The sequence below is a fragment of the Rhipicephalus sanguineus genome, chromosome 3, assembly GCF_013339695.2.
Source record: "Rhipicephalus sanguineus isolate Rsan-2018 chromosome 3, BIME_Rsan_1.4, whole genome shotgun sequence".
Lineage (NCBI taxonomy): Eukaryota > Metazoa > Arthropoda > Arachnida > Ixodida > Ixodidae > Rhipicephalus > Rhipicephalus sanguineus.
Window position 1 is genome coordinate 31,767,133 of NC_051178.1, and position 14,552 is coordinate 31,781,684.

General features: G+C 46.4%; 1 protein-coding gene across 1 annotated transcript in view; it reads left to right on the forward strand.

Annotated features, from left to right (window-relative positions):
• Window positions 1-1,667: 1,667 nt before the first annotated feature.
• LOC119385367 (rootletin) overlaps window positions 1,668-14,552 on the forward strand; it is a 223,059-nt gene continuing 210,174 nt past the window's right edge. The window contains exons 1-2 of the mRNA XM_049413967.1: window positions 1,668-1,745; window positions 8,178-8,258. Of these exons, the coding sequence (XP_049269924.1) occupies window positions 1,668-1,745; window positions 8,178-8,258 (159 nt within the window). The remainder of the gene's footprint in view (window positions 1,746-8,177; window positions 8,259-14,552) is intronic.

The following is a 14,552-nucleotide window of genomic DNA, read 5'->3' on the forward strand; positions in this document are numbered from 1 at the left end:
TCCTATATATTCCGTTACAGGATAGCTGCAGAATCCAAATGACACTCGGTTTCGTAAAGGGGCGTCGTTAGAGAATGCTAGCATGACCGAGCGTCTTCGGGTCCCTGTTACAGCACCATCTTCGTTTGGAATGAACTTGCCTTTTAACAGATATGACCCCTTGTTCGCTCAAATACTCCTTGAGGTCGTCATCCGAGTACTCAACAGGGACGTCCCGTATCCTCCCGTACGTGGCAGAGTAGGAGTACGGAACTCGTGCTTCTACAGCAATACCCGCCAGGTCTGTCACCGCGAGGAGGCGATTAGCTGCAGGAACTGAAGAAATTGTCACCATGAGGCTGCCATCCTTGTTGAGACGATGGCTGAGTACCTTTTCTTGGGCTGTTGTCACGACTGCAGAAGCCAGGAGGTTTGGGTTGACTTTCCAGAAGCTTCGGTCAGTTTGAGTTGGCTTGAATATGACAGGAACACCTGCGGCTCTTTTCTTTTTGTAGGAGACAACAGTGAAGGCTGTCTGGTCCATTTCTTCGTTGTCTTCTGTAGAAGCCCTTGTCTGAGCGTCGTCTTCACGCAGCCTTTTCTTTGCTTGTTCGTCTTCTTTGTGGTCTACAGAATAAACCTGCTGACCTGGTGCCTGATTACCTGCGGTGGACGCCATTAGAGCATCATTAAGGACGGGCGACAACGGAGGGCCGCCGCGCTGCTGCTTCTGGCCGACCCGTTTCGGGAGTCGGTCGCTGTACTTGCTTCGCAGTACGGTCACCCCCAGACTGTCGTTCGTTGAGGTCGAGGCACAGAAATTAAAAGATCAATTCTACTCTCGCTAAAAAAGACTGAAAATTAAAGACGGGCGTTGGGAAGCCAGCCTTTTATACGTCGTTGTATATATGTAACTTTTGTACCTACAGAGCTTATATTTGCAAGGTTATTCTATTAGGGCCTTGTATTCAAAATGTGTATTTCGAATTTTTTTATATCTTTAGCCTGTGCAGAGTAGCGCATTGATATTTTTTATAATTTTTTTCTTGCTACATTTTTCTTTGTTCTGATAAGTTTTTTGATAATATTCAAAATAAATCTGTGTTTTATAGTTACTACTGTTGGAAAAGACAATTCTTCTATCATTTGATACCCTGCACTTTGGCATCAGTTAATTTCTGTGGCAGGAAAAAAAAATTCCTGGACTACTAAAAAACAACCGATTTTTTCACGGTCACTAAAGTGTTAAACTGCTCAAGATTGAATTTTGTTTGCTCCGAAGTTTTTCGGCGGACCTATCCCTGTCTAAAAAAGTGCAAAACAGCGCAAACAAATACGGGCGAAAAGAATAAACACGTCAGTTGTGTGTATTTTGGTGTAAACGCTATACGATGAATCCACACCAACTTGCCTTCTTGCTACTAACGATCGAATGTTTACTGCAACGTAGTGGGCCGATAAGACTACGAGCCTTAATTTGTCTATGCTTTGCTATTTCTGTCGGTGCTCCATCATCATGCAGGTGACTTTCTTTTATGGGTCCTTAGATGGAGTCTTGATTTTCTAGCGCCTTCGTAAGTTAATTGCTCTCCTTGTGTAGTATACTGGATGCGGCCACCACGTAGTGGGTTCGTTCCACAGTTTGTGTCGCAGCTGGCCAGAAGGCTGTCACACCGTGAGCAACCACCATGGGCGGCATGGAGGAGCCCCGCTGTGTGCGTCACCGCATCCGCCAGTGGGAGGCCCGGGCGGAACCGAAGCCCTCGGTGCGTCCGCTTTCTCCTCCTCGTTGTCACCATTAGGCTAGCTCGGTCGCGCTTTAAGGAACACCGAGGTGGGGACAAGTGTTCGCAGTTATTTTGCTCTGGATCGTGCATTGGACCACACAAAAAACGACTGAAAGCAAGCTCACGTTTAACCCAAGAGAAAGTTGAATGCTACCTCAGTTGCCCGAACGAGACGGCGGTGACGTCTTTAGTTGCGGCGTACTTGCGGATGCGTTCCCTAACTGGACTGAGTCTTGGATTCCTTCGGTGTCGAAAAATAATAAATACGGTCGAGTGCATGAGCGCTGTGAAACTACGTGGCAGCACTGCGAGCTTCTTATGTCAGCTTTAAAGCGCCGCTAAACCACTTTCGATATTTCTTAGACATTTCGAAAAAACGCGGGTTCCCCGGCCTTTCCGGTATCCCCAGCGCCCGTCGTGACGTAACCAGCGTGCACTGGTGATGTCACAGGAGCACACGCTCCCCACTGGTCGAACAAGAACCTGTTGGTCAGCTAGCAGGTATTGGGCGCGAGGCCCACCACTGGAGACGCTGGCGCTGCAATCGCTGTGACGTGCAGGGTTGGATGGTTGGATCACGGGATCTCACCTCGCTCTGGCGAAGGGAAGCTGACGGTTGAATGCGTTGTTTTTAACCGCGATTTCGTTGCGTTTTCCCTTTTGAACAGCGTTGTTTAGCTCTCACTTCATGTGTGCGGACACCTAGAGACAAACACAATCAGGAAAAGTGCAGTAATAGTTATCGGTGGCATGGTACTTTTCTGCTCCTTGCCACAGTGCGCTACGTAGGCGAAGGAGGCGTCAGCTTTCACTTTTACCCCTACCCTGCTTTGCTAGAGTAAAATGCCGCTGTCTTTCTTTTAGCATTTCTGGCTCATAGGGTTAAAATGAACACCGACCAGGAATTTTCACATAATAGCATGTACGTTCCGGCTCCACCACGGCAGCCTTGTTCCCAACGAAAAATGAATGCGCAAATAGTCCGGTTATGCATGTTTTAAAATATGCTGTGGAAAGGGTGCGCATTAAGCGTGTGCGCCGTTGCGTGGATTGTCAGCGATTCAAGGTAAAGCCGAGAAGTCCATTTCTTTCTGTTATCTTTACCTTACCGCAGTCTATTTCGTGGCCAGCTGCTTCTGCGTGTTCGGGCAGCGCGTATGGTGACACCTTCTTTCTTACATCATACGTGTGCTGCTTGAGTCTTTGCTGAAAGTTACCTGTCTTGCCGACGTAACTTCCTCCACAATCTGCACCCCCCTCTCCGGTGTCCATTTTAGTCGTCCTCATGTGCTTTCCCGACCACACGGCTCAGCCCATGGGGCTCCTTGCTTACAGATTATGTCTGTAGAATGAGCTCATAGCCAGGCTCACTTGTTCTTCTCTATGATTTTTTACGCTACAGGCGAAAACGTGGCCAGCTTCAAACACTGATTCGCCTTCTAACAGCAGCAGCGAAGTGTCATACTGCTTATCAATGAAGCTGTAAAGGCTGGACGCTGGTATTTTAACTGAAACATAACATTGGCACTTAGACCACGGTAATCCACACCTTGCAGCGTGTTCATTCAAGTGCGTAAAGTAATACGGCCGGCTGGCACACGGTGCATTTGCTATCGCGATCGAACCCGATCGGGACCATATTTTTCTATCGCGATTGGCCCCTTTGTAGAAGCTGCAGCACTGAGTCAATCGTCTAAAATTTTCATCCCTACGTGGCTCGATCGCGACCGAAAGTGCACCGTGTGACACCCGTAAAAAAATTGTGCAATAAGAAGCAACAGATAAATATTGAGGTCGTGCCGCAGAGAAACTTCTGCTCATGTCAAATGTCTAGCTACAGCTCTGAATGAAGCGCGCGCGTGCATGTAAAGGTTGCAGCTGCATGCAGCTCTAAGCATATGCTGTCTGGGTTGCTTGCCACAAAGCGGAGAAACTGCTTGCGTCGTGATTCATAGGGCTATGTGGGCTCGACACAGGGCCGTAACCAGGGTTTTAGTTTCGTTCCACCGCAAAAAGTTCCGCTTTGTTTCTGTTCCGGAACGAAAAAAAGAAGTTCCGTAACGGTTCGTAACGGTTTTTTTTTTGTACGCAAAAACTTGAAGCTAAGGTAATCATAAAAAACATTAGATTTGTGATATAGTTACTTGGCCTCCTCTTAAAGTGAGACAGGGGTAAAACACGTTCTTCAGAGGAGCGGAAGTAACTGTACCACGAATTCCTACCAACTTGCACAAACCAGTATACCCTTCAAAGTCATAGTATTTATTTTCTCAAAAGTCAGTTACGATTTATTTTTAGCGGGCTCAATGCTTTGTGTCAAGGGATTGAGCACGATCTCAATCTCAGAAGCAGCACGTCATTGAGTGTACTCTGTGATATGCGAGACCGCTGTTCTGATTAAAATTCGGCAAATCCCACGCCTTGTGGGAATCAGTATCATCCGAAGCAGTCAGCGAGTAGTTCTGTGCTGCATTTTTTTGTATTTGAGCCAAGCGTTGCAAGGTAGATCGACGTGTTTTTGTAGTTGTAGTAGTTGTGTGCACATCGTGGGCTTACCAAGCACGTCGACAACACTGGCGTTTATAGACTATATTACGTAAGGCATATGGGCGCCGCCATCATGGGCTGTTAAACGAATGTTTTCTTATTTTTGTATCCCCTGACGGGAACTGCTGAAGTCGGGAAACGCCGATTGCACCAACCCACCAGTTTCCGTGTGTATACGCCCGCTGTAACACTGTTCGCTCAGTGGTTCAAGATAAAACACGGCAAGGTTAACAGCCCAGCATGGCGGCACCGAAACCCGTCCGTAAAATAGTCTATATGGCAACTTATGCTCTGACGTAACGTCAGCACTCACGTTAGAGCACGTACGTCTGTATTATCGAAACAAAGTGCATTTTACGGTGCGATGACGTGAATATCATACGTAGCTTTTGTTAACGTTTTCATCCGGGGTCGAGCGACGGTTGAATTTAGCTTGGTGAATCATAGGAATATAAATGTAATGACTAGACTACTACAAAAGCGGAGCCAGCACTGGAACCACAATTGACGTTAACTCGACATGACGCCTGTATGATAGTACATATGTGATGTTTACTGCTTTGTGGTAAAATTAGATAACCAGCACCACCGCAATTGACGCTGCACCGACGTTACGCCTGAACAGGGTCTTTTTCCAAAGTACTTTCTAAGCCTGGCGTGGCTCTGGTAAAAATACCTGGCTGCTACCCAGATTGGTTGGGTTAGATTCCTGCTGGGATCGTAATTTTTAATCTTTGCATTCGTCGGGTCAACGCTGCCGATGTCGGTTTTTCTTAAGGCTCTCGAGTTTAATTACGAATGTCTGTTCTCGCCGTTCCTGGGCAGATGTGAACTCTCAATCAGCTGTGGCGCATATACCCGTACACCGCGGCCCGTGGTAAACGGGTATGTGCCACGCGTGTCTTGAGGAAAAAGCTTGACGACGTACGCGACAGGATTTTCACGTTATTCATGTCATGACCAGACAGCTGGGTGATTCCACGTAAGATCGAACAATCGATGGCTGGTCGACCTCTCAAATTTATTTCAAAATTTTATATATTATTGCCTGATGAGTGGAAAGAAGAGATCCGCAATTTGTTTTGCCGCCAAAATTTTTTTCGAAGCACAGGAAATCAATAATGACGAAGAGGTGGAGTGGAGCGCTCATCCGCTCTGCTGTCTTGACCAAATTTCGTTATGAATTGCACAAAATATATTAAAGCTAGGTAGCTGAAATTTCTTTTAACTAAATATATGCATGTTTTTGCTTCTGCTCAGGTATTTTTAGTTTTGATATGTAGTGTAGATGTTTTTATAAAAAAACTCAAAATTGGCCCAGGAAACGTTATTTTCTTTACTTTGAAGGTCTTTATCTCGAAAAATCCTTGTAGCAGAGCGACAAAAATTGCGCATTACGTTCTTCGCATGCTTATCTACCACACTGCAAAATCTTATATTTAATATAACTTTTCAGTAAAGAGGTATGATCGGGCTAAGTTAAAGAAAACACCGGACAATGCAAACTTCTGACGACAATTAAAAAAACCCCATTTTTTATTCTTCAACTTTGTCCACTTATTCTCCTCCACATCAGCTTTCACAATCATTAAAAACATGTTGCATAAGGGTGATTCCACGTAAGATCGAACAAACGATGGCTGGTCGACCTCTCAAATTTATTTCAAAATTTTATATATTATTGCCTGATGAGTGGAAAGAAGAGATCCGCAATTTGTTTTGCCACCAAAAATTTTTTCGAACCACAGGAAATCAATAATGACGAAGAGGTGGAGTGGAGCGCTCATCCGCTCTGCTGTTCTGGCCAACTTTCGTTATGAATTGCACAGAATATATTAAAGTTAGGTAGCTGAAATTTATTTACCTAAATATATGCATGCTTTTGCTTCTGCTCAGCTATTTTTAGTTTTTATGTGTAGTGTAGATGTTTTTATAAAAAACCTCAAAAATGGACCAATCGGCAAAATTTTCTTTACTTTGAAGGTCTTTATCTCAAAAAAGCCTTGTAGCAGAGCGACAAAAATTCCGCATTACGTTCTTCGCATGTTTATCTACGAAACTGCCAAATCTTGTATTTATATAACTTTTCGGGAAAGAGATATCATCGGGCTAAGTTCAAGAAAACACCGAACAATGAAAACTTCTGACGACAATTAAAAAAAAACCCATTTTTTAAATTTCTTAAACTTTGTCCACTTATTCTCCTCCACATCGGCTTTCAGAATCATTAAAAACATGTTGCATAATGTCGTTGCACTAATAGTTACGGCCCCTCCAATGAGACCCTTAGGCAAGGATGGGCAATTCTGACTTCTTGCCCAGCAAGTGTATAAAATGCAGGCAGGATTGAATTTCTTTTTATTAAAAGGTCAGCAGGTACCTAAAAAGGTGGGCGCAACACGCGTGCCCGCGTGTTGCACCCCGCCCCTGCGAACGCCGTTGCTGTTCGCTCTACAGGGCGTCGTCGCTTTCGTGCGCTTATCTCAAGGAAAGAAGGGGCGGCCGGTGGGGTGCTTCGCTTCGCTCGCTGCAGCGGCCGCGTTTGCGAAAGGAGCGCGCTGTTCGAACAGAAATAATTAACAACTGTGACAATTAGTTCGCGCTCGTCTTGTGCGTACCTGTTCGTTTGTTTCGTGCGTCCTGCTTTATGTTTGAGCAGTGCGCTTCAAGTGTCGAGCTGTGACGCATTAGTTCGCGCTCGTCCTGTGTGCGTTCTTTTCGTGCGTCCTTTGGGCTCGAGCGACGCGCTGGCAATTTCGAGCTGCTTTCCGTTCTTCGCGTTACATTACAATTTATTGCTATCGCAATCATTGCTTCGCCGTTGCGGCGAAACTGTGACTTTTTTATAAAAACATCTACACTACACATCAAAACTAAAAATACCTGAGCAGAAGCAAAAACATGCATATATTTAGTTAACGAAATTTCAGCCACCTAACTTTAATATATTTTGTGCAATTCATAACGAAATTTGGCCAAGACAGCAGAACGGATGAGCGCTCCACTCCACCTCTTCGTCATTATTGATTTCCTGTGCTTCGAAAAAATTTTTGGCGGCAAAACAAATTGCGGATCTCTTCTTTCCACTCATCAGGCAATAATATATAAAATTTTGAAATAAATTTGAGAGGTCGACCAGCCATCGATTGTTCGATCTTACGTGGAATCACCCAGCTATAATCGCCAAATCCTATATATAATTGCAGGGAATAACTGCTTGGACGCCGGTAAATGTTATGAATAAAAAAGAAGACAGCATTCTGTTTTTCGACGTGCGTCTTCTTTTTTATTCATTATATATATATATATATATATATATATATATATATATATATATATATATATATATATATATATATCCTTCTCTTTCTCTCTCTTTGTTTATCGTTGTTTCTCTCTGCCTTTCTCTTTCCGTCTTGCGCTCTCTTCTATCTCTTTCTCTTTTATGTTTATTCCGTTTATTTCTCTCTGTCTAGTTTCTCTTTCTTTCTATTTCTTTCTCTCTCTCTCTTTCACGTGTTTCACGTGCTGCACTTCTCCGAGCAGAGTTTTTGTTTAACGCTCGCACGTGCGGTACTCGGTAGCGGGGCTTGCCCAATTCCTGTGGCGCATGCCCACCTGAGGAGTTCTGCACGCCGGAGCGCAAGTTACCTATAGCTAAAACAGCTTCGCTCTTAGAAAAGTACGCGCGTCATCAATTCCGTCATTGCTAGATAGCAAAGCTTTGTTTGTGTACTCGGGTCATGATGGTATCGGAAAAGCTCGAATGTGCCGCCAAGCGGAAACCGGCCGCAGCGGTGGCGCGGCCCGTAGGGTCAGTTGCCGTGGCAACGCCGTCGTGTGTTGGGGCACGCGCTCCAACAGCTGATGGATGCAGCTGCGGTGGTGGTACCTTCGGTGCGGCAGCGCATCGCCCGCTGGGAGGAGCGGCTGCGGCGGACGCAGGTAAGAAGGCCACAGCATGCAGGGTGCACAGCACGCCATCTTCGGTTCGTACGGGGCGCTCTTTTGCGCGCCTCTGCGTACGTAGAAGAAGCGCGGGGAAGACGGTTCGCGTCAGCTCGCGCTTGACGGCGCATGCACTTCCGATATGCGCGGTGGGCGCACCTGGTGAAGCTTTGGCGCTGGCTAGTTTCACCGACAAACAACTCTCGGTGCGCGTCTCGCCACGGAGTTTGGATTCTGTAGGCAACAGCGCGCGTGTGTGCAACTGAACGTTCATCGTGTTTTTTCAACTGAGATGCTGTTTTATCGAATGTGAGTCAGTTTGATGTGGGTTGACACCGCGACCGGGAGTTTCCCCAGGAATTTAAGTTAGGGGTCTGTATTCCCGAAGAACTTGCTGTTGGGCTAGTTGGCAACAGAGAAATGAGCGGCACACTCGCAACCGCGCACACACCCACACACTGGATGTGTGAGGTGGATGTGTTGGTCTGTGGACGTTTGCGTGGTTGTGAATGTGCCAATTTCCGCTCTTTTAATTGTCTAAGTTATCTTTCATGTGTTTTATTTGTACGTGTGGTTGCGTAAGGCTAGGTCAATGTTTGTGACACGGACACTCATTGTGAATAATTAGTACTTCACTTTATAGTAGAGATAAAGCCATACTTGTGAACATATAAAAAGCATGAGAACAGGGGCGTAGCCAGAAATTTTTTTCGGGGGGGGGGTTCAACCATACTTTATGTATGTTCGTGCGTGCGTTTGTATGTGTGCGTGTATATATACGCAAGCAAAACTGAAAAATTTCGGGGGGGGTTTGAACCCCCCCAACCCCCCCCTTGGCTACGCCCCTGCATGAGAATAATGTTGTGTACTTGAACTTAGTGCATTGGGCCACCGCGATGGTGCTGTGGTTACGCTGTTCTTGGCGGTTTACCCGAAAGTGGCGGCTTTGATCCCGACCGCGGCGGTCGCATTTCGATGGAGGCAAAATGCTAGAGGTCAGTGTACTTATTTAGATGCACGTTAAGGAACCCCAGGTGGTCCCATTTTTCGGAGCCCTCCACTACTGCGTGCCTCATAATCATATAGTGGTTTTGCGCGTAAAACGTCAGGGATTATTAAAAGAAGGAATTTACGGTTATAACACTCAACAATCGTATATGTACGAGCACAGGTACCGTGCCCACTTTCTTGCGGCTATATGAACAAAATTTTTCCGTTGCAAGGAAAAAGATGTTACAAATTAAAGAGGTACCCTCAGAAAAAACGGGGGTTGTGTATAACTCCCATAGAGAGAGTGTATAACGCCCCCCCCCCCCCCCCGACTTCTCGTGTAAGGAAATATTTTAGTGTGACGGGCTGGACGAGAAAGCCAGGGCCACGGTGTAAATTATTCTAACACCGTGGCCAGGGCTTAAATTTCGAGCCTCGGCCAGCTTAGGAAGAAGGGAGAACAGTCGTTTGATAGCCTGGGGTCTCCGGCGCCAATGAGAAGAGGACTGTACGGGGTGGATGTTTCGAACGCGTTAATTACTGCTATGATGAAGCAGTTCATAGCCGCAAGAAATCCAAATCATCCGCTTGTGTACTTTCTGCCTCTCTGCTGCTGATTCAGTCATTACGTCCGCTCTCGGCAGCTGCTACAACTCGTCCAGGTATCCCCGCAGAAAACGCTTCCAATCGGTGATCGAGGCTCCTGAGAACACGTGAGCCAAACATTATGGCGCAGCACGCAGCCTGGTATTTGCAGTTAATTCTCAAAGCCAGCTAGAAATCGCTCCCTCTCTTCTCTCTACAAATGATGCCATATACCCAAATGACTGCGCCATTTGCCCAAAGTCCACGGCCGTTGGCTGATTTGAGCATCGTGAGCTGCATAGTTACCGTGGCTGCCGCGGGATGCTGCCACGTGCCCGCGCGCTCGCTCGCGAACACATTGCAACTAAGCCGCGCGTTCGAATAAGGAATGAAAAAAAGGTGCTCCAGGTCACGACGCGCGCTGACGAAGGGATGCATCTTCTTGCCGCCTTGTCCCTGCCTGCGTAGCTTTCGGCGCGCTTGGTGGCACTAAGCGTGCGGCAAATCCCTTCGCACATTACACGAACCACGCGCTTTTGCAACAACGTGGGCTTGTTAATATTTTCATTGGTGGTTGTTCGGCAAATAAGCAATCTAGAATTCATAAATGCTTAGAATTGTCCGTCATAAAGAAGCACATTCATACAGTTAAGGCAGTCGTAACGAATACATTGCATGCACTATGCCGCTCGTTTTAGAGTGTTCAATATAACCATATAATTTACGTGGTTAACGCATGCCACGTGTTCTCCTAAAGAAATTCGCATTGTCTTGATGGTAGTAACTCGGTTTCTGCGCAAGCACATAATCACTTTCCACTTCAACAGCAACGTTACAGTTGTCGCAGGGGTGGAAGTGCTGCGCCATTTGCGCCACGCTCCGCCAATCCGCTTCTGCTGCTCCTAAACTGCCCCCAAGCAGTCCTTCGTGCCTTCGTGTGTCGCTGTCATCTGCGACGTGGCGCGCCCAAGCGAGCTCCTGTCGTCATTACCATCTGACGCGATCTCCGTAACGTTGGTAGCGGTGCGAAACAATCGCAAGGGCAAAGCAATGAATGTAATAGCAACAAATTGTGATGTTATACGAAGGGCTAGCAGCTAACTCTTTGGATCCGATCTCGCGTAACGCTAAAAAATTACCATCTCCCGCTAAAGGGAACCATGTGTGGATGCGAAGCAGCGGGGAGCCAGTGTCAGTGCTGGCGTTGATACTGGCGCTGACGCTTGCGCTTGTGCTGGCGCTAGCGCTGACACCGGCGGCGGCGTTGACGCTGGCGCTCATCGCGGCGTTGCGCAGGAGAGAATAAGGCGCGCGCTGCGTCATTTTATACCGCGGAACTACCGTGGCGCCCCCAGCGGAGTATGCAGGTGTCGCACCACCTGTCGTGCGCGCCGCTCCGTAGAGTAGAGGATTCCTAGATAGAGAGGGGGGAGCGTAGGATAGGAGAGAGGGGACGCTCGCGCCGCTCCGTAGAGTAGAGGATTCCTAGAGGAGAGAGAGGGGAGGAGCGTAGGAGAGGACAGAGAGGGAGAGGGGACGCGCATGCGAAGTGGGGGGTGGACGCCGCGGTAAGGAACGAGGGAGGGACGCAAAGCCGCCGCCATAAGCTGCTTCGCATCTAAAAACGCTGTTGTGAGGGAATACGACTGTTCCAGGGAGCGAAGCGGTTTTCGTGCTGTCTGTCATCTCAACGCGAAGTAAGCGGGCTGTTTGCTTATGTCTGCCGAGATAGCGCGCGCGCCATTGACCGCGCCCTTATGGTCAAAGTTCGCACTTGCTGCTCCAGCGACGCAGCAACCCCCCCCCCTCCCGACGCTTCTTCGGCCAACGAAAGACGGCTGGGGCGTTTCCTCTCTGCTTGAGCGATCGACTGCAGGCCTTGCATGCGGGGAGATGTTATCGCATGCACCTTTCGTACGACGGAGTTGGCCGGCTGGTTTCATCTATGCTTCAGCCGCATTCGTCCCCAGCGATTGCGTGCATTTACTCGCGTGTGAAACATACGTTGCGCGGGACGACGTCATCAATTTGGACTTTATATGGAGCATGATGGCGACGGCAAAAACCCGCAGAGAGTGGCCATATAATTGCTATCGCAGTCAAAGTGAACATATCAGTTCTCTTGTCTTCTCAATTGTATATGTCAGCAGTTGTGTTTTGTAAATGTGAGCATGGAAAGAAAATTGTCTGAAGTGTAGTCACGTTTAGCTATGCAGTGCATTGCTTATCTATATTTTTCTCTCGGTTCTCATGTCGGCTGTGGTGCTTTAATGACGTGAGCATGAGGTTTTTTAATTTGTTAACTTATTTTTTATAGAGTCTCATTGGGTTTAGAATTAAGGTAACTTTTATTAGCTTATTTCTAGTCTTCGGTTGTTCATGTCAGCTGCGGTGTTTTATCAACATGAACGCTTTTCATTCGCCTGAGGTCTAGTGAAGTGCAGCTGTCCAAAGCGTCGCTTATCTCTTGTTTTGTGTGAGTTATTCCTCTGTCCGCTGTAATGTTTTAATGATGGGAACACCCACACACATAATAATTTGTGGTAAGTCTGCTCAGTTCATTAGTGTTAAATGTTGAGTAAAGACAATGGATTTTTTTGTGTTTCCCAGGAATAAAAAATTGCAATTAATAATGACGTTTGACCCCAGAAATCTGCTCCAAAACTAACTTGCAGTGTTCCAAAACACACCTTTTTGTGTTCCAAAGCTACTCCAAAACTCCCCATTTACCGCTCCAAAGCTGCTCGAAAACAGCAGTATTCCAGATCCCTGAGCTGCTCCAAAAGACCTGTTCCACCCCTGCCAGTGTCGGGATAGTCAGATGAGATAGAAACATCTTTAAAAATGCTACCAGTAAGAAAACATTCTGGCCCTAATAGCTAATAGTAGGTTGCTAAGTGCAGGTGCTATTGGGGAACCAATACAGCAGCTTAATTCTTTTGTCTTATTGTGTATGTGTCGGTGTGAAGCACATATTCAGCTGTCATTTTAAGGCGGTAGCGTTAAAGAGCTCGTTTCGCAGAAATTCCGGCGTTGGCGTTGGTGATGGCATCATTGGTTGTGAGCGAAAAATCATCTTGTCCTGCTCGAGCTCTAATATGTCAACTTTCAAGCCCATCACACAGTGCAAGGCTAGTTTTCATGGCATGACAGATGATGCTCAATGTAATTGATGATCCTCAAACGTAACTGGCCAGGAGTACGAAGCCAAGGTGGTGTGTGAGCTTTGGATACATTTATACAGTTTTGAAGGGGTGCACAAATGCTACTGGTTTGTTGCTACAGATGAATGCATGGAAGAGATAGTAAGAGGGGCACCCAAAAGTAACTGGAATAATGCATGTTGCTGGACGAGTTGGTCGTATGTCATTAAACAAGGTGCTGCGCAAAGGAAACACGGACAAGGAAGTGAACAAGGACGGCTTTCTTCATCAAGAAAAAAAAGAGACATTTGCATCAGTGATACCTCCATAACATTGTACGATAATGAAAGCAGGTTCCTCGCATGCGCATAGATGAATTTGCGGTTTGTGTCGTATAAATATGCGTTTTGTTTTCAATAAAATTCAGTCACAAGTCTGCGCCCGTCCTCGTTCACTTCCTTGTCCATGTTTCCTTTGCGCAGCACCTTGTTTAGTAACTGGAATAGCAGTGCACAGGGCGGGGCAACCGTAGTATGCATTTCTTCTGCTCTGCGAGTGTCTCGTTTCAAGTTCATTGCATCCACTGGCTTCTCCCAGGAAAGTTTTTTCCGGCTACAGTGATTTCTTTTGGTTTTGTGCACTCCTCTTTTCTTTGATGGCCGATTCAAGTGAACAGCGCAAGGCTGTGAAGTTTTGTTTCTTTCTCCGGAAAGATGCCTCAGAAATGTGGAGATGTCAAACACTGCTTAGAAGGACACTATACTGCGAAATACTCAAGGTATCAGGGGAAGAAAGGGAGAAATTTTGATTCATGACAAATTTCATTCTGTACATCTATCAACTTCATGAAGGGACAAGAATGTCAAAACAGTTTATGCATTGTTTTTAAATATCAACAACAGACCATTGAAGAGTGGGAGAAGTTATCTGGTATACCTTGGAGCTCGGCTCAGTGAATATTAACAGAAGATTTGGGAGTGAGAAGGGTTTCTGAGAAATTTGTGCCCAGAATTTTCAGAGATAAGCAGAAAGATCATCGAGCGGAAGCATGCTGGGCTTTGGAAGAACAGCTCCAAAGTAACCCAGAATTTCTTTTCACGGTTATTACTTTTGAAGAGACAATACTCTGTTCTTATTACCCCTAAACAAAATTTCACACCCACACGCTGTCCACTTAGATCGGTTGTCACAAAAAAGGATGAGCGCAGAAAATCGATTTTATGGAAAAGGAATCGCTGTAACCAGAGAAAACCTTCCTTGGAGAAGCTGCCGGATGCAATGAACTCGAAAGGGGTTTTGAGACGCTAGTCTAGCGGGAGAAATGCATACTATGGAAGCTCCGGCCAGCGCTATTCCGGTTACTCTTCGGTTCCCCCTTGTGTCAGCCCATACATGTCAACACTTTTCTGTGTAAGCACATCTTCCTGCCTGTATCCACAATGCAACATTGCTAGACTGACTTGTGCAAAATTCAAGCTGGACTTGTAACAAAGGTGTAGTACAACGGAAGAAAGCTTCTGTCTGGTTGTTGTAGTGTTGGTGCTACTGTACTATTTTATTTTAGCAGTTTTCA